Genomic DNA, 20,137 nt, shown 5'->3' with positions numbered 1-20,137 from the left:
CCATAGAAACTTTGATCAGCAATAATACCCTCTCCAATACATCCAAGTACTTTCAAACTGTGAAAAATGATTGTAATTTTAACGGACAAACGATGAAATAAATGGTTAAATGAAAGTTCTTATAAAACACAATGAAAAATGCTCTTACATTTAAAAACACAACATGTTTAAAGGCAGAACGTTGTTCTGTTTGTAAAATGATACAAACAGTGATACAAGAGACAAGGAACAAGAGAAATTCGGTTGCCTGCGACAATGGTCGATTATAGAGTTTATTGCTGATTATACAAACAAACGCAACCGGAGAATCCCGCCATTGACGAGTCACAATCAAGTATTCCAGAGAGAGGTCCCGGCACCATTCTGGGAAGCTTCGTTTATGGCTATTTAAAAATAAAACCTAAAAATAACCTTTAGAGAACGTTCTGTATACGTTCTTTTTACGTTGTCCCACAAAAAAAAAAAAACGTTTCGAGAACGTTACTTTATGGTGATAAAAAATAGAACTGAGCTAGACTGGTAGAAATTGGCTCCCAAAAAAATAACCAAACGGGAACCATATGCTAACATTGGGGGAACGTTCTGTGTTTACTGGATCGTTAATATTGTTCTTAAAGGAATATTTTGGGTTCAATACAAGTTAATCTCAATCGACAGCATTTGTGGAATAATATTGATTACCACAAAAAAAACGTTCGACTCGTTCCTCCTTTTCTTTAAAAAAAATCACAAATCTGTGTTCCAGTGAGACACTTACAATGGAAGTCAATGGGGTCAATCCATAAACGTTAAAATACTCAAAAGTAGACACAAGACCAGTGGCGTAGCCAAGGGCGGGCTGGGGTGCGCCTGGGCCCACCCAGAATTATTTAATTTTTTTCTCCCCAATGCGCTCCAAGTCCTCGTGGTGGCGTAGTGACTCGCCTCAATCCAGTTGGCGGAGGACGAATCTCAGTTGTCTCCGCGTCTGAGACCGTCAATCCACGCATCTTATCACGTGACTTGTTGAGCGCGTTACCACGGAGACATAGCATGTGTGGAGGCTTCATGCTACTCTCCACGGCATCCACGCACAACTCACCACACGCCCCACCGAGAGCGAGAACCACATTATAGCGACCACGAGGAGGTTACCCCATGTGACTCTACCCTCCCTAGCAACCAGGCTGATTTGGTTGCTCAGGAGACCTGGCTGGAGTCACTCAGCACGCCCAGAGAAATGATGTCCAGACCGAAGTTTCTAAACTTCTCGTAAGACTTGTAAGATAACAGAAAGCTGTCAGTCAGGTTAGACGCAGTGATTGTTGTTTCATTGTTTTCTGAATGGAGAGGCGAGACAGACACACGCCCCTGTAACGTGACAAAAATAGTGTGCTTTAACAGAACAAACATCTGCTTCATAGACACGAGATAAACCTTCCCTCAGTCAGTATGAGATCTTTAAGATGTTTGAGGAACATGAAACATGTTGCTGAACTAGTAAATCAAGACACACTCATGGTTACGTAATGCTTTGCCACAAAACATCTGTTTTAGTCTACACTGCTGTAAAGTTTAATCAGCTTTAATCAGGAACTCTGATGGTGTCTTAAAATATTCACAAATCAGGGATGATTCTGTTCCAATATCCAGAGATACCTGTCAATAAACTGTCCAACCCATATACGACACAAACTAAGAAGGAAACAATGAGGAGCTTTAATCAGGGGAGAAAATTACCGCAATTTTCACATTAGTCATATAAGGGATTGGATTGTGAGTCATGAGGATATATTTTTGGTTTTGGATATTTTTGTCCTTCTACACTCACACACACACACACACACACACACACACACACAAAATTATATATATATATATATGTGTGTATATTTAGATTCACGCACTTCAATTTCATAACAAAATTCAGTCACATTGTATTCATAAACAAGATGAAACAATGTAAATATTTAAAGTTTTATTAATTTAACATGTTAAAAATGACTATTAAATCTGATGAAATGTGTGTTAAGATTGGATGTTCATAAAAATAAGCCGATTAGTGAATAAGGGCCACAGCCCCAATTTTTATTTTTTATTTATTTATTTTATTTGGTCAGGATGGACTTTGGATGATTTACAAATATATATATATTTTAGTCTATTTTTAAGATTTATGCATTTCAATTTCATAAAATTTTAATCTTTGTCAAAATATAATAAAACTACCTAAATATTTTAAATTGTATTAATGTAATTTGTTTAAAATTATACAATTAATTTTGATGAAATTTTGTAATGAAATTGAAATGCATAAATCTTCAAAATAGGTAAAATATTTTTTTTTTGTGTGTACGCTGAATTTAATAAATTTAGTACGTCTACGAAATGTCATCTTAGCAAAGTGCATCAAGTTTTGTTAAGACCGGACGCTGCGTTCAGTTAGTGAATAGAGGCCACGGCCCCAATTTTTATTAATGTTTTTGTCAGGATGGTCTCTCGATGATACTATTTTTAAGTTTTATGCATTTAAATTTGATAACAAAATTATATAAAATGTAATTGTGTAATCTTTAAAAAATAAAATTTAAAATATTTAGTTTTTTTATTTTGTTAAAGATTACTCAATTCAACTTGATGGAATTTTGCTATGAAACTGAAATGCGTGAATCTTAAAATTATTTTAGTGTATAAACCACGTTGAATGGAAACTGAACCAACGGCCAAGTTTGCAAAAGTAGTTTCATTTGGTGCTTGGACCCCTAATTTTACTTAGAGAAAATGAAGCTTATTTTTAAGATATTTATTTTGCATTTAAGCATATACAGTGCTGTGAAAAAGTATTTGCCCCCATCCTGATTTCTTCTGTTTTTGTGTATATCTCACACTAAATTGTTTCAAAAATTCAGTCAAAATCGAACATAAAACAAAGGCAATCTGAGTAAACACAAAATACAGTTTTTAAATGATAATGTTATTTATTGAAGCAAAAAAGTTATCCAATACCAACTGGGCCTGTGTGAAAAAGTATTTACCCCCTTGGTTAATAAATCCCCAAATCTATGTAGCATTCATAATGGGGTTCATCTGGACTAGACACACTCAGACCTGATTACTGTCAGCCCTGTTCAATCAAATCAACACCTAAATACAACTTTTTCAGCAGCGTGAAGTTGGCTAAAAGGTCTCACTTAGTAGCACACTACGCCAAGGTCGAAAGAAATTCCAGAAATTATTGAAATACATCAGTCTGGGAAGGGCTACAAAGCTATTTCAAAGGCTCTGGGACTCCAAAGAACCACAGTGAGAGCCATTATCTCCAAATGGAGAAAACTTGGCACAGTAGTGAACCTTCCCAGAAGTGACCGACCTTCCAAAATTCCTCCAAGAGCACAGCGACGACTCATCCAGGAAGTCACACAAAAGCCAAGGACGGCATCCAAGGAACTGCTGGCCTCTCTCGCATCAATAAAGGTCACTGTTCATGACTCCACCATCAGAAAGACACGGGTCAAAAATGGCATCCATGGAAGAGTGGCGAGGTGAAAACCACTGCTAACCGAGAAGTTAAGGCTCATCTGAATTTTGCCAAAACACACCTTGATGATCCTCAGTGCTTTTGGGAGAATGTTCTGTGGACTGATGAGTCGAAAGTGGAACTGTTTGGAAGACAATCATACCTACGGTCAAGCATGGTGGTGGTAGTGTGATGGTGTGGGGATGCTTTTCTTCTTCAGGGTGACTTGCAATAATTGAGAGAAATATGAATTCTGCTCTCGACCAGAAAATCCTAAAGGAGAACGTCCGGTCATCAGTCCGTGAGTTGAAGCTCAAACGCAACTGGATTACACAGCAAGACAATGATCCAAAGCATAGGAGTAAGTCCACCTCTGAATGGCTCAAAATAATCTAAATTAAAGTTTTGGAGTGGCCTAGTCAAAGTCCTGACTTGAACCTAATTGAGATGCTGTGGCAGGACCATAAACGGGAAGTTCATGCTTGAAAACCCTCCAGTGTGTCTGAACTAAAGCAGTTCTGCAAAGAAGAGTGGGACAAAATTCCCCCACAGCGTTGTGAAAGACTGATCTCCAGTTATCGGAAGCGTTTGCTTGCAGTTGTTGCTGCTAAAGGTGGCACAACCAGCTATTAAGTTTAAGGGGGCAGTTAGTTTTTCACATATGGGTGTTGGATAACTTATTTGCTTCAATAAAAAATATATATTTGAAAACTGTATTTGTTCACAGTTTTTATGGGAATAATTAATGTATTTCTTTTACAAAATCACACATATAAGGTAGTGGTTTGTTTAGACGGTAACAGTTTGAGTCCATATTTTCATTTCCAAAAAGCACATCTGGAACAAAACTTTATTAAGCGTATTAATGAAGAGAGCAAAAGATCAAAACATAAAAGATCACCGATTCAAGAAGTATAATTTAATTATAACATGTGGGATTAAACATGTTAAATATGCAGCGTTTGTGTGTGTTTCACATGACCATTCCTCCTCCCATGATCTCCATTCTCTGTGGAGAAAATAAACAGCAGTGAGACATCACATCTATTTGCATTTAAAACACACACAAACACAGGTTCGTGAATTATTCATGTACCTGGGGTGGTTCTATGAAAGCCAGCCAATCAGATGAGTGTGTTGGGAGGAGCCCCATTGATTGACACTTGTATATGGCCAATGCCGATCCGAGCAGGTTACCGATGAGATAAACCAAACCCTGCAGCCACTGCTGACTGGAGCTCTCCAACAACTTGAACGCTTTCAGACAAAAAACATGAATTTAATTTCATTTTAACTATTGTCACTTTGTCAAAACAACAAGGCTCTTTGATGGAAGGACTCATGTAGTTACTCACTGACTGACATGGACATGAGCGCTTGAATGGGTCTCCAGGCCATCATACACACCATCATGATGGGGAAGATGGAGATGGTGTTTCCAGACATATACATGATGAACAGGTTCATGGGGATCTGCTTCAGCGGTCCTAAAGCCACGTCCCAACATCTCTACAAAGACACAGAAAACTGTACATTTTAGTTTGTTGCTTACTAGTGATGGGAATCATAGGGAACTCAACTGTTCAGGAATCAGACTACACTGGTTATGCTGTAGATTCAAATTAACTGGTTCATAAGAGTCATTTGTTCAGGAATCATTCTACACTGGTCATGCTGTTTATTCAAAAGAACCAGTTCGTAAGAGTCATTTGTTCAGGAATCAGACTACACTGGTCGCACTGCGTTTCATGCTCTAGACTCAAAAGAACTGATTCAGAAGAGTCATTTGTTGAAGAATCAGGCTACACTAGTCATGCTGCAGATTCAAATTAACTGGTTCATAAGAGTCATTTGTTCAGGAATCAAGCTACACTGGTCGCACTGCGTGTTTCATGCTTTAGATTCAAAAGAACCAGTTCGTAAGAGTAATTTGTTCAGGAATCAGACTACACTGGTCATGCTGTAGATTCAAATTAACTAGTTCATAAGAGTCATTTGTTCAGGAATCAAGCTACACTGGTCGCACTGCATGTTTCATGCTCTGGATTCAAAAGAACTGATTCATAAGAGTAATTTGTTCAGGAATCATTCTACACTGGTCATGCTGTTTATTCAAAAGAACCAGTTCGTAAGAGTCATTTGTTCAGGAATCAGACTACACTGGTCATGCTGTAGATTCAAATTAACTAGTTCATAAGAGTCATTTGTTCAGGAATCAAGCTACACTGGTCGCACTGCATGTTTCATGCTCTGGATTCAAAAGAACTGATTCATAAGAGTAATTTGTTCAGGAATCATTCTACACTGGTCATGCTGTTTATTCAAAAGAACCAGTTCGTAAGAGTCATTTGTTCAGGAATCAGACTACACTGGTCATGCTGTAGATTCAAATTAACTAGTTCATAAGAGTCATTTGTTCAGGAATCAAGCTACACTGGTCGCACTGCATGTTTCATGCTCTGGATTCAAAAGAACTGATTCATAAGAGTCATTTGTTCAGGAATCATTCTACACTGGTCATGCTGTTTATTCGAAAGAACCAGTTCGTAAGAGTCATTTGTTCAGGAATCAGACTACACTGGTCATGCTGTAGATTCAAATTAACTGGTTCATAAGAGTCATTTGTTCAAGAATCAGGTTACACTGGTCGCACTGCATGTTTCGTGCTCTAAATTAAAAAGAACTGATTCATAAGAGTCATTTGTTCAGGAATCAGGCTACACTAATCATGCTGTAGATTCAAATTAACTGGTTCATAAGAGTCATTTGTTCAGGAATCAAGCTACACTGGTCGCACTGCATGTTTCATGCTCTAGATTCAAAAGAACCAGTTCGTAAGAGTCATTTGTTCAGGAATCAGGCTACACTAGTCATGCTGTTTATTCAAAAGAACCAGTTCGTAAGAGTCATTTGTTCAGGAATCATTCTACACTGGTCATGCTGTTTATTCAAAAGAACCAGTTTGCAGGAGTCATTTGTTCAGGAATCAGACTACTTTGTTTGCACTGCGTGTTTCATGCTTTAGATTCAAAAGAACCAGTTCGTAAGAGTCATTTGTTCAGGAATCAGACTACAATGGTCATGCTGTAGATTCAAAAGAACCAGTTTGCAGGAGTCATTTGTTCAGGAATCAGACTACTTTGTTTGCACTGCGTGTTTCATGCCATAGATACAAAAGAAACAATTCATAAGAGTCATTTGCTCGGGAATCGGACTGCACTGCTTGTGCAGTATGTTTCGTGCTGCTGATTTAACAATGGTGTGAGATGACAGAGACATTTTCTGTGTCATTTAATAAAACATTGCTTTAAGCACCTTTAAATATCACAGAGAAAAATGAGTATGAAACCAATTCAACAAGGATTAATTTAGTTGATATTTCCAAAACACTGTATGACTTGTAGTGGTCAACTATTCTGAACACATTTTCCTGGAGTGATATAAATATCTGGTTGTGTTTCTGGAATCTGTGTGTCATTATTTCAGACAAGTCACCTTCTCCACCAGGTTGCGGTCGGCTTCATGTACGCTCGTGTCCGGGACGGGCTTATCTGAATATCCCACCGGATACATGACATCACCCTCTTTACTCTGCCGGTCACCACGATTCCTGTATGGAGAAAAACACAGAGGCAGACGAGGACAATGGGCTACTAAACAAGTTAGGTGATTTGTTCAAATCCACTGAAACTGTTTTTTTGATTCTGATGAAAGTTTATTTAAAATGTCAAGCTCTAAAAAGGACAAAAAACACCATAAAAGTGTCCTAAAAGTACTCCATATGACTCAGGTGCTATATTCCAGGTCTTACAAGCCATACGATAGCTTTGTATGAAGAACAGACTGAAATTTAAGTAGTTATTCATTAGAAATCAACATGAGGGTGAGCAAAAGTGGACAGAATGTTGTACCTGCTGTTGCCCAGACTCAGTTCTAAAGCCCATTTCATTCTCTTGCTTGTAGCTCCGCCTCTCGTGGACAGAGCTCCGCCCCCCTGACCGCTCGGTGATGCCATACTGCTGGATCTCTCAACTGTCAGTCCACCTGGACAAATAAAGACATCCATGAGCCATTTCTGTCATTACACTCAACATTTATCCTGGAGTTTAGTTTGACGTAGTAATAAAGAATTAAACTGATTTTGGATGTATATAAGGGCTTTAAATGTGGCTCATCCAATCAGAATTTAGAGTGGGAAAGTATGTGTAATAATGTTAGTTTTATTACTTTAACTCGTATGTTTCATAATGTGACTTATCATGCATTTGTTCATATGTAGCTCATATGTTATTTCAGATAGTACAGAATGATTACATCATTTACTATGTAAACAGAGATCAATTGAAAGTATTCCCAATATTTTCAAATCATTTTAAACAAGTAAAACTTATATCATCAATTTCGTCATAGTCCTACAAGTGTTTTTAAAATTAAATTAAACACATAAATCTAATCCACTAGCAAAAATGCATATTTTGGGTTTCAGAAGGTATGTAAAATGCATGTTTAATAAATTAATGTTTAATTTGCATATTGACGTGTTTGTGGGACAATGTATATTATGATACTATAATAATAAACTGTCAGTGTCTGTTTAGATTCAATAAACGCCTCTAATAAACACGGTAAAGATATTATACAATAGTTTTATTGATTTTATTTCTAATATTTCATTGGATTTTAATGTTTGTATAATAAACACACGATCGTCTCACCTTTAAACACTCGGACAGCAGCAGTCAGATGTTTCTCTAATGCACTTTATTGTCAGATTAATTTATGAAAACCAAATAATAATTTAATATCAGAAACGCTAACATTTATTCTCCTCCTAATGATGACGCAATGCTAGCAGCACTTCCGGCTCATAACATATGACGTCCACGCTGGCTGTTTTTTATTATTTTTTATTTTTTTATAAACTTGTATATTTTTGTATACTGTTGTATGCTTTGTTCTGGCAATAAACAATAAATAAATAAATAAATAAATAAATAAATAAATAAATATGATGTCTTCTTCTTCTTGCTGTTTTTCGGCGGTTCGCAAACCCATTAGCGCATTACCGCCACCTATCGCCCATTTGGACCATCGACACTCTATTTACAAATAAAATACCTTCACACCTAATTTCCTAACCCCCTCGGGACTACAGCTTCAGCTCCTCCAGCTTCCACATGCAGCCCCTAAAATAAATAAATAAATAAATAAATCCTTTCACGTCATATTCGATTACCCAGCCCAGAGCTTAAGTATAATGTACTGTTCAGCCATGTATGACCCAACCTTAGTCTAGTTATTATATTATCTTCTCTCCTTCTCCCTCCTGATAACCTACCCTTTCCTACTGCTGGTTGAATTGCATACAAATGTCTGCCTTTTCTTTCATTATCCCATTGCTGTTGCCATATGTCATTAATATTCTTTTTGATTATTGATTTTATCTCTGATCTACTAAAATACACTTGGATATCACTGTTTCCATCTCTAATGCCTTCTTAGCCAATGCATCTGTCTCTTCTTATCCTTTCAACCCAACATGTGCGCTGGAATCCACAAAAACTGAACATGCATATTATTCTGCAGTAATGAATATGAATCCTGAGGAATCTCTTCTACCAGATCCTGTCTTATATCTGATTATCTGAACATTCAGACTTAAGAGGGCTGAGCTAGAGTCTGAGCATATGTTTACATGATGAGCTCTAACTTCACTTACCCACTGCCATCATTTTAGCAATCATTTCTCCAGTAAACACAGATAAATGATCTGATATCCTACTTATCCTAGACACTTTCAACTCTGGAATTGTGTATGCAACCCCATTTTTTTTGGATCTTCTGAAGCATCTGTGAAAATGTGTGTGAAATCCCCATATCTCAACCCCACATACTCTCTAACCGTACACACTTCTGACTCTATGTCCTTCATTCTGTGTTATTTCTAATAGCGTGGGATCAACATTGGGCTGTGGCGTGACCCATAACGGCACTATTGATGCATATCTATACTCCTCTAATCCAATATTTTTAACTAAATCTTCAACAACCCAGCCAATACTGCTGCATTTACTTCTCCCATGTTCCTAACTAGGACTCGCTACCTTTTTTGTTGGGTGATTTTCACTCTGGTCTCCTAAGTTTGCCCAATACGACCCCATTAACTGCTGTCTTCTTAATTGTAGAGGCATTTCACCCATTTCAACTTGAAGAGCTGAAACTGGAGCTGTTAAATTTGCTCCACAGCAGATTCTTAAAGCTTGAGACTGAATTCTGTCCAGTTTAATTAATTGAGTTTTACACACTGATCCATATACAATACAACCATAATCATTGATGTATATAAAGTCTTTAATGCCATTCTGTCTGCTCCCCATATCTGACCTGACACACACCTCATTACATTCAAAACTCTCTTTCATTTCCCAACCATCTTATCTACATGTACTCTCCACGTTAATCTGCTATCAAACCATAAACCCAAAAATCTTACTATGGATACATGTTCTATATCATCTTTTATATCATTTTAATTTTACTTCCATATTCTTTGATTTATTAGTAAAAGGATAATCTGTGTCTTTTGTGCTGAAAATTGAATCCCTCCTTTATTTAATGCAGACTGCATCTTCTTCACAATATACTCTATATTTCTTCCTTTATGAGAGCCCCATCATCAGCAAACAATGACTTACCAATTGTTCTAACTACATTTGAAAAACATCGTTTATCATAATGATTGTAATGATGCTGGCACTGATAAATGATAAAGACGATGACGAAGTGTAGAGAACCCAAGTGCAGTTTACAAACATGATAACCAATAACCCTAACTACAAACGTGAAACATAAAACATAAACATGAACTTGACTATGACTTAACATGGCTTGACTTGACTAAACTTGACTTGACTACGTAGCACAAAACACATCCACATACATTCAATACTTGACAATGGACAATGGCAAACATGAGGGTTTAAATACAAGACATGGGAGAACATAAAACAATGAACAGACAAGACTAATAACAAAGTAACCAAACAATGAACCAATGAAAACATGACACATGAACATGGAGGGAAAGCATGAAGTCACATGACAAGGGAACAGGAACTAAACTTTTCAAAATAAAAGACATGAATCAACAAAATACACATGACATATCCCCCCCACTAAGGGGCAGCTCCCAACACCCCAACACATAAACAAAACATGTAAAATATGACATAAATTCAAAGTTCTGTAGGGAGCTGGGGGGGGTGTCTTGAGGCGTGGGGCGTGGCATGGTGAGAAAGGGCGAGGGGCATGGGACCAGGGCAAAGTCCATGGGGGGTGGAGCCATGAGAGGCTTTAGGGGCGGAGCCATGGAAGGTGGAGCCTTGAGAGGCTCAAGGGGCGGAGCCATGGAACTTGGTGCCCGGAGAGTAGCTGAAGACTCGAAGGGCCAGGGTGGAGCCAATGGCAGGGAGGACCAAAGCGGTGCTGGAGGCTCAGAGGAGCAAGGTGGAGCTGGTGGAATCGGAAGACTGAGGTAGAGCCAGTGGGACTGAGGACCAAGGTGGAGCCGTAGGGAAGGAGGTCCCTGGTGGAGCTGACAGATTGGAGGGACGAGGCGCAGCCAGAGGATCGGAGAGCCAAAGCAGAGCCAGGTGATCGACAGACCAAGGAGGAGCCGGAGGGACGAGGGACCCCGGCAAAGCCGACAGGCTGAAGGACCGCAGTGGAGCCGAGGTAACGCCGAGCTGAGGCAATGTCGAGGGACCGACAGGCCAAGGCGAAGTCCAGGGCTCAGAGGGTCCAGGCGGGGTCGGAGAGCCGAAAGTTCCCCTTGCCTGCTCAGGAGAACTAAGGGTGGGTATAAGGGTGGGAACCATCTCCAGGTCCAACTGTGCAGGTGTGGCTGTGACGTGGCATGGAGCAGGCTGAGGCGTTGCTGTTGCTGTGACGTGGCATGGAGCAGGCTGAGGCATTGCTGTGATGTGGCATGGAGCATGCTGAAGCATTGCTGTGACATGTCATGGAGCAGGCTGATGATTCGGGGCAAAAGATGGCACTAGCTCAGTGACCATGACTAGGAACTCTGGTTTTGCGGCCATGACGTGAAACTCTGGCTTGGTGGCCATGACGTGGAACTCTGGCTCAGCGGCGGCCATGTCGTGGAACTCTAGCTCGGCGGTGGCCATGTCGTGGAACTCTGGCACGGCGGTGGCCATGTCGTGGAACTCTGGCTCGGCATCCGCCTCCCCCACAGTGAATGTGGAACCAGTGATCTGTAGGGCAAGGTCGATATATTGAGCCAGGCTGAGGGAACTGCGACCGCCAGGCATCAAGGAGGAGATTGGCTCACTTAACCCCACCCTAAAAATGTCCATGAGGGCAACCACATTAAAATCCACCTGGCTGGCCAGAGCGCAAAAGTCCCCTACGTACTCCTCCAAGGGATGATTCCCCTGACGTAGGCGTATGAGCCGAACTGCCGGGTTCATTATTGTGTCAAGTATTCTGTAACGATGCTGGCACTGGCAATGATGAAGATGATGACGAAGTGTAGAGAGAACCCAAGTGCAGTTTATTTACAAACGTGATAACCAATAACCCTAACTACAAACGTGAATCATAAAACATAAACATGAACTTGACTATGACTTAACATGGCTTGACTTGACTAAACTTGACTATGTAGCACAAAACACATCCACATACATTCAATACTTGACAATGGACAATGGCAAACACGAGGGCTTAAATACAAGACATGGGAGAACATAAACCAATGAACAGACAAGACTAATAACAAAGTAATCAAACAATGAACTAATGAAAACATGACACATGAACATGGAGGGAAAACATGAAGTCACATGACAAGGGAACAGGAACTAAACTTTTCAAAATAAAAGACATGAATCAACAAAATACACATGACAATGATAAACAATAGAGGACTTTTTACACTACCTTGAGGTGTTCCATTATCCACCACCCCATTAGAGGATATGGCTACCCCAGTCTTCACCCTAATTCTTCTCCCAATTAAAAACTCTTTTATCCAGTTGTACATTCAATTTCAATAACATTTCTAATTTCAATAACCTTTTCTATGTCCAAAAATACAGCAATTGCACATTCTTTATTAATAAATGCCTTTCTTATATCTGCCTCTAACGATAGCATTGGATCCACTGTCCCTCCCCTAAACCCACTCTGATATGGAGAGAAGTCATTTATTTTTTTCTAAATAATATGTCAGTCTATCAGTAACCATTATTTCCATTATTTTACACAGATGGGGAGTTAAAGCTATCGGGAGGGATACTTTGATCTTTGCTTGGCTATAGGTATAATTAATGCCTCCTTCCAGCTCTTTGGCAATACACATTCCATCCATATTCTGTTATAGAACGCTAACAACACTTCCATATTCTGTTACAGAACGCTTACAACACTTCCATATTCTGTTATAGAACGCTAACAACACTTCCATATTCTGTTACAGAACGCTTACAACACTTCCATATTCTGTTATAGAACGCTAACAACACTTCCATATTCTGTTACAGAACGCTTACAACACTTCCATATTCTATTATAGAACACTAACAACACTTCCATATTCTGTTATAGAATGCTTACAACACTTCCATATTCTGTTATAAAACACTAACAACACTTCCATATTCTGTTATAGAACGCTAACAACACTTCCATATTCTGTTACAGAATGCTTACAACACTTCCATATTCTGTTACAGAACGCTAACAACACTTCCATATTGTTATAGAACGCTAACAACACTTCCATATTCTATTATAGAACGCTAACAACACTTCCATATTCTGTTACAGAACGCTAACAACACTTCCATATTGTTATAGAATGCTAACAACACTTCCATATTCTGTTATAGAACGCTAACAACACTTCCATATTCTGTTATAGAACGCTAACAACAATTCCATATTCTGTTATAGAACGCTAACAACACTTCCATATTCTGTTATAGAACGCTAGCAACACTTACATATTGTTATAGAACGCTAACAACACTTCCATATTCTGTTATAGAACGCTAACAACAATTCCATATTCTGTTATAGAACGCTAACAACACTTCCATATTCTGTTATAGAACGCTAGCAACACTTCCATATTGTTATAGAACGCTAACAACACTTCCATATTCTGTTATAGAAGGCTAACAACACTTCCATATTCTGTTATAGCACGCTAACAACACTTCCATATTCTATTATAGAACGCTAACAACACTTCCATATTCTATTATAGAAGGCTAACAACAATTCCATATTCTGTTATAGAACGCTAACAACACTTCCATATTCTGTTATAGGACGCTAGCAACACTTCCATATTGTTATAGAACACTAACAACACTTCCATATTCTATTATAGAACGCTAACAACACTTCCATATTCTGTTATAGAACGCTAACAACACTTCCATATTCTGTTACAGAACGCTAACAACACTTCCATATTGTTATAGAACGCTAACAACACTTCCATATTCTGTTATAGAACGCTAACAACAATTCCATATTCTGTTATAGAACGCTAACAACACTTCCATATTCTGTTATAGAACGCTAGCAACACTTCCATATTGTTACAGAACGCTTACAACACTTCCATATTCTGTTATAGAACGCTAACAACACTTCCATATTCTGTTACAGAACGCTTACAACACTTCCATATTCTATTATAGAACACTAACAACACTTCCATATTCTGTTATAGAATGCTTACAACACTTCCATATTCTGTTATAAAACACTAACAACACTTCCATATTCTGTTATAGAACGCTAACAACACTTCCATATTCTGTTACAGAATGCTTACAACACTTCCATATTCTGTTACAGAACGCTAACAACACTTCCATATTGTTATAGAACGCTAACAACACTTCCATATTCTATTATAGAACGCTAACAACACTTCCATATTCTGTTACAGAACGCTAACAACACTTCCATATTGTTATAGAATGCTAACAACACTTCCATATTCTGTTATAGAACGCTAACAACACTTCCATATTCTGTTATAGAACGCTAACAACAATTCCATATTCTGTTATAGAACGCTAACAACACTTCCATATTCTGTTATAGAACGCTAGCAACACTTACATATTGTTATAGAACGCTAACAACACTTCCATATTCTGTTATAGAACGCTAACAACAATTCCATATTCTGTTATAGAACGCTAACAACACTTCCATATTCTGTTATAGAACGCTAGCAACACTTCCATATTGTTATAGAACGCTAACAACACTTCCATATTCTGTTATAGAAGGCTAACAACACTTCCATATTCTGTTATAGCACGCTAACAACACTTCCATATTCTATTATAGAACGCTAACAACACTTCCATATTCTATTATAGAAGGCTAACAACAATTCCATATTCTGTTATAGAACGCTAACAACACTTCCATATTCTGTTATAGGACGCTAGCAACACTTCCATATTGTTATAGAACGCTAACAACACTTCCATATTCTATTATAGAACGCTAACAACACTTCCATATTCTGTTATAGAACGCTAACAACACTTCCATATTCTGTTACAGAACGCTAACAACACTTCCATATTGTTATAGAACGCTAACAACACTTCCATATTCTGTTATAGAACGCTAACAACAATTCCATATTCTGTTATAGAACGCTAACAACACTTCCATATTCTGTTATAGAACGCTAGCAACACTTCCATATTGTTATAGAACGCTAACAACACTTCCATATTCTGTTATAGAAGGCTAACAACACTTCCATATTCTGTTATAGCACGCTAACAACACTTCCATATTCTATTATAGAACGCTAACAACACTTCCATATTCTGTTATAGAACGCTAACAACAATTCCATATTCTGTTATAGAACGCTAACAACACTTCCATATTCTGTTATAGAACGCTAGCAACACTTCCATATTGTTATAGAACGCTAACAACACTTCCATATTCTATTATAGAATGCTAACAACACTTCCATATTGTTATAGAACGCTAACAACACTTCCATATTCTATTATAGAAGGCTAACAACACTTCCATATTGTTATAGAACGCTAACAACACTTCCATATTGTTATAGAACACTAACAACACTTCCATATTCTATTACAGAATGCTAACAACACTTCCATATTCTATTATAGAAGGCTAACAACACTTCCATATTCTATTATAGAATGCTAACAACACTTCCATATTCTGTTACAGAATGCTTACAACACTTCCATATTCTGTTACAGAACGCTAACAACACTTCCATATTGTTATAGAACGCTAACAACACTTCCATATTCTATTATAGAACGCTAACAACACTTCCATATTCTGTTACAGAACGCTAACAACACTTCCATATTGTTATAGAATGCTAACAACACTTCCATATTCTGTTATAGAACGCTAACAACACTTCCATATTCTGTTATAGAACGCTAACAACAATTCCATATTCTGTTATAGAACGCTAACAACACTTCCATATTCTGTTATAGAACGCTAGCAACACTTACATATTGTTATAGAACGCTAACAACACTTCCATATTCTGTTATAGAACGCTAACAACAATTCCATATTCTGTTATAGAACGCTAACAACACTTCCATATTCTGTTATAGAACGCTAGCAACACTTCCATATTGTTATAGAACGCTAACAACACTTCCATATTCTGTTATAGAAGGCTAACAACACTTCCATATTCTGTTATAGCACGCTAACAACACTTCCATATTCTATTATAGAACGCTAACAACACTTCCATATTCTATTATAGAAGGCTAACAACAATTCCATATTCTGTTATAGAACGCTAACAACACTTCCATATTCTGTTATAGAACGCTAACAACAATTCCATATTCTGTTATAGAACGCTAACAACACTTCCATATTCTGTTATAGAACGCTAGCAACACTTCCATATTGTTATAGAACGCTAACAACACTTCCATATTCTGTTATAGAAGGCTAACAACACTTCCATATTCTGTTATAGCACGCTAACAACACTTCCATATTCTATTATAGAACGCTAACAACACTTCCATATTCTGTTATAGAACGCTAACAACAATTCCATATTCTGTTATAGAACGCTAACAACACTTCCATATTCTGTTATAGAACGCTAGCAACACTTCCATATTGTTATAGAACGCTAACAACACTTCCATATTCTATTATAGAAGGCTAACAACACTTCCATATTCTATTATAGAAGGCTAACAACACTTCCATATTGTTATAGAACGCTAACAACACTTCCATATTGTTATAGAACACTAACAACACTTCCATATTCTATTACAGAATGCTAACAACACTTCCATATTCTATTATAGAAGGCTAACAACACTTCCATATTCTATTATAGAACGCTAACAACACTTCCATATTGTTATAGAATGCTAACAACACTTCCATATTCTGTTATAGAATGCTAACAACACTTCCATATTCTGTTATAGAACGCTAACAACACTTCCATATTCTGTTATAGAAGGCTAACAACACTTCCATATTCTATTATAGAACGCTAACAACACTTCCATATTCTGTTATAGAACGCTAACAACAATTCCATATTCTGTTATAGAACGCTAACAACACTTCCATATTCTGTTATAGAACGCTAACAACAATTCCATATTCTGTTATAGAACGCTAACAACAATTCCATATTCTGTTATAGAACGCTAACAACACTTCCATATTCTGTTATAGCACGCTAACAACACTTCCATATTCTATTATAGAACGCTAACAACACTTCCATATTCTGTTATAGAATGCTAACAACACTTCCATATTCTGTTATAGAACGCTAACAACACTTCCATATTCTGTTATAGAACGCTAACAACACTTCCATATTCTGTTATAGAAGGCTAACAACACTTCCATATTCTATTATAGAACGCTAACAACACTTCCATATTCTGTTATAGAGCGCTAACAACAATTCCATATTCTATTATAGAATGCTAACACTTCCATATTCTATTATAGAAGGCTAACAACACTTCCATATTCTGTTATAGAATGCTAACAACACTTCCATATTCTGTTATAGAACGCTAACAACACTTCCATATTCTGTTATAGAAGGCTAACAACACTTCCATATTCTATTATAGAACGCTAACAACACTTCCATATTCTGTTATAGAACGCTAACAACAATTCCATATTCTATTATAGAATGCTAACACTTCCATATTCTATTATAGAAGGCTAACAACACTTCCATATTGTTATAGAACGCTAACAACACTTCCATATTGTTATAGAACACTAACAACACTTCCATATTCTATTACAGAATGCTAACAACACTTCCATATTCTATTATAGAAGGCTAACAACACTTCCATATTCTATTATAGAACGCTAACAACACTTCCATATTGTTATAGAATGCTAACAACACTTCCATATTCTGTTATAGAACGCTAACAACACTTCCATATTCTGTTATAGAACGCTAACAACACTTCCATATTCTGTTATAGAAGGCTAACAACACTTCCATATTCTATTATAGAACGCTAACAACACTTCCATATTCTGTTATAGAACGCTAACAACAATTCCATATTCTATTATAGAATGCTAACACTTCCATATTCTGTTATAGAACGCTAACAACACTTCCATATTCTATTATAGAACGCTAACAACACTTCCATATTCTATTATAGAACGCTAACAACACTTCCATATTCTGTTATAGAACGCTAACAACACTTCCATATTCTATTATAGAACGCTAACAACACTTCCATATTCTATTATAGAGCGCTAACAACACTTCCATATTCTATTATAGAATGCTAACACTTCCATATTCTGTTATAGAACGCTAACAACACTTCCATATTCTATTATAGAATGCTAACAACACTTCCATATTCTATTATAGAACGCTAACAACACTTCCATATTCTGTTATAGAACGCTAACAACACTTCCATATTCTATTATAGAATGCTAACAACACTTCCACTGAAACATCACTAAAATGCTTCAGTATACAGTAACTAATCCCATCCCCCCCCCCGGGGTAGTTTGTTTCATTTTTTTCACTGCTCGTTTGAATTCTGTCATAGAGAATGGAACATCCAACAAATTATCCATTGCCTCTCTTTTCCTCAATAACATATGACGTCATAATCAGGCTTGTATTTTGTAGCACTGCAGAAAAAAATATTTTACGTGGACAAAATCATATTTAAGTCCAAAATAAAAAAATTAAAATGAACGAACGAACGAACTATCTAAATAGATAAATAAATAAAGAATGGGCTAAATTTATGAACAAAAAGCAAGATAAACTCACGAGATACTTCTTTGCTGTAATTTATTGTACATTTTAATTTTACCCTTGCATACATGAAATATTTGTATTTATTTTGTCCACATTTGTTGCATGCATTTGTATTAATCTTAACACAGAAAAAAAAAACTGCATGAATAAATCTAAGAACTACAAATAAATAGACTTATTTTTACATTTTAATCCTGTATTAAAAAATATTTAAATTGAAACCTTACATTGCTTGTGACTGAATTCTAAAATATAGTATTTTAATTATTTTAGTTTTGTAATGTTATAATTATATATTAAATCTTAGATTATACTTTTTATAATAATATATTATTTACTTTATAAATAATACTGTAATAATACTGTTACATTATTTTAATTTGTATATATATTTTTTATATTGATGTTACTCAAACAAAAATATGACACTGCTATTAATAAAAAAAATAAAACATTTAAATGAGTAATTTTAAGTCTGTTGAATATTGTCAAATTATTATATTGTTGGATCGGACAAGAAAACAACACAAGCATAAAGATTCAGTTCATCTTTCTTTTAATAAAATTAAACTTTTACATTCGTAAACATTCAATAATGCATCCTGTTTCATTTTTTTATAAAAATAAAATATTTACAATTGAATACTATTTTCTTACATTGCATTGTGAAATTTAGTCAAGCAAAATACTTTGATATGAATGAAAACTGCAAAATATTAAAAGGGCATTTTAATATTAAAAGTATTAAAAGTGTGTGTGTTATTTGTACAGGCTCAGTTCAGGAGAGTGATAAAGGCACATATATGCGTCACACAGTAATCGTCGTACGGGGTCTCTGAGAGACGCGGCATCGAGTCGAGAGATCTCGTCTATGGTCAGACTCAAGTAATGGCCCACCTCAGGACATGCCCTCACCTGCGGGACATTAAAGCCATTCTCTCCTCCTGAAAAAAAAAAACCACACAAACAACAAACATCTGGTGAATGTGACGAGATAAACAGTTCTGACCAAAGAGTTCATAAACTGCATTGAAGTCTCACCCTCTCTGTCGGCCATACTGTCGAAGAACAGCCAGTCTGTGTGGTGCGGTCCATGTTTGACGAAGCTCACGTAATGACTCGTCTCGATGCACGTCACAGCGAACAGATCCATGAGCTGACGGGACCCGTGAACCGGCCCCTCCCAACAGTCCAGCGGCACTCTGATGTGTGCGGGTTTGTGTGTCTGTCGTTTCTTGTGT

The 20,137-nt window shown here is 36.9% G+C and overlaps 2 protein-coding genes across 2 annotated transcripts in view; both read right to left on the bottom strand.

Annotated features, from left to right (window-relative positions):
* Positions 1-4,450: 4,450 nt before the first annotated feature.
* Positions 4,451-8,369, bottom strand: LOC127448063 (ER membrane protein complex subunit 4-like). The gene is made up of 6 exons (XM_051710343.1): positions 8,212-8,369; positions 7,408-7,540; positions 6,992-7,106; positions 4,852-5,005; positions 4,593-4,753; positions 4,451-4,505 (listed from the first exon to the last, which is right to left on the bottom strand). Exons 2-6 carry the CDS (start codon positions 7,509-7,511, stop codon positions 4,470-4,472), a joined length of 570 nt encoding a protein of 189 aa, XP_051566303.1. The 5' UTR covers positions 7,512-7,540; positions 8,212-8,369; the 3' UTR covers positions 4,451-4,469.
* An 11,066-nt stretch (positions 8,370-19,435) lies between these two features.
* LOC127447612 (ubiquitin carboxyl-terminal hydrolase CYLD-like) overlaps positions 19,436-20,137 on the bottom strand; it is a 16,563-nt gene continuing 15,861 nt past the window's right edge. The window contains exons 15-16 of the mRNA XM_051709547.1: positions 19,938-20,137; positions 19,436-19,840 (exon numbers count right to left, since the gene is read on the bottom strand). The exon at positions 19,938-20,137 is cut by the window's right edge and continues 8 nt beyond it. Of these exons, the coding sequence (XP_051565507.1) occupies positions 19,656-19,840; positions 19,938-20,137 (385 nt within the window). The 3' untranslated portion in view covers positions 19,436-19,655. The remainder of the gene's footprint in view (positions 19,841-19,937) is intronic.

Source organism: Myxocyprinus asiaticus, chromosome 1 (assembly GCF_019703515.2).
Source record: "Myxocyprinus asiaticus isolate MX2 ecotype Aquarium Trade chromosome 1, UBuf_Myxa_2, whole genome shotgun sequence".
Lineage (NCBI taxonomy): Eukaryota > Metazoa > Chordata > Actinopteri > Cypriniformes > Catostomidae > Myxocyprinus > Myxocyprinus asiaticus.
Note: the sequence above shows the minus strand (reverse complement) of the source record. Positions and strands in the feature narration are given on the sequence as shown.

What these genes read in the sequence shown, in the direction of transcription:
- LOC127448063 (XM_051710343.1), bottom strand. Translation starts at nt 7,511, where the DNA reads ATGGCATCACCGAGCGGTCAGGGGGGCGGAGCTCTGTCCACGAGAGGC. An exon ending in CTGAGTCTGGGCAACAGCAG is followed by an intron (nt 7,107 to 7,407) that starts GTACAACATTCT and finishes TTCTCCATACAG; the next exon opens with GAATCGTGGTGACCGGCAGA. An exon ending in GCTCATGTCCATGTCAGTCA is followed by an intron (nt 4,754 to 4,851) that starts GTGAGTAACTAC and finishes TTTGTCTGAAAG; the next exon opens with CGTTCAAGTTGTTGGAGAGC.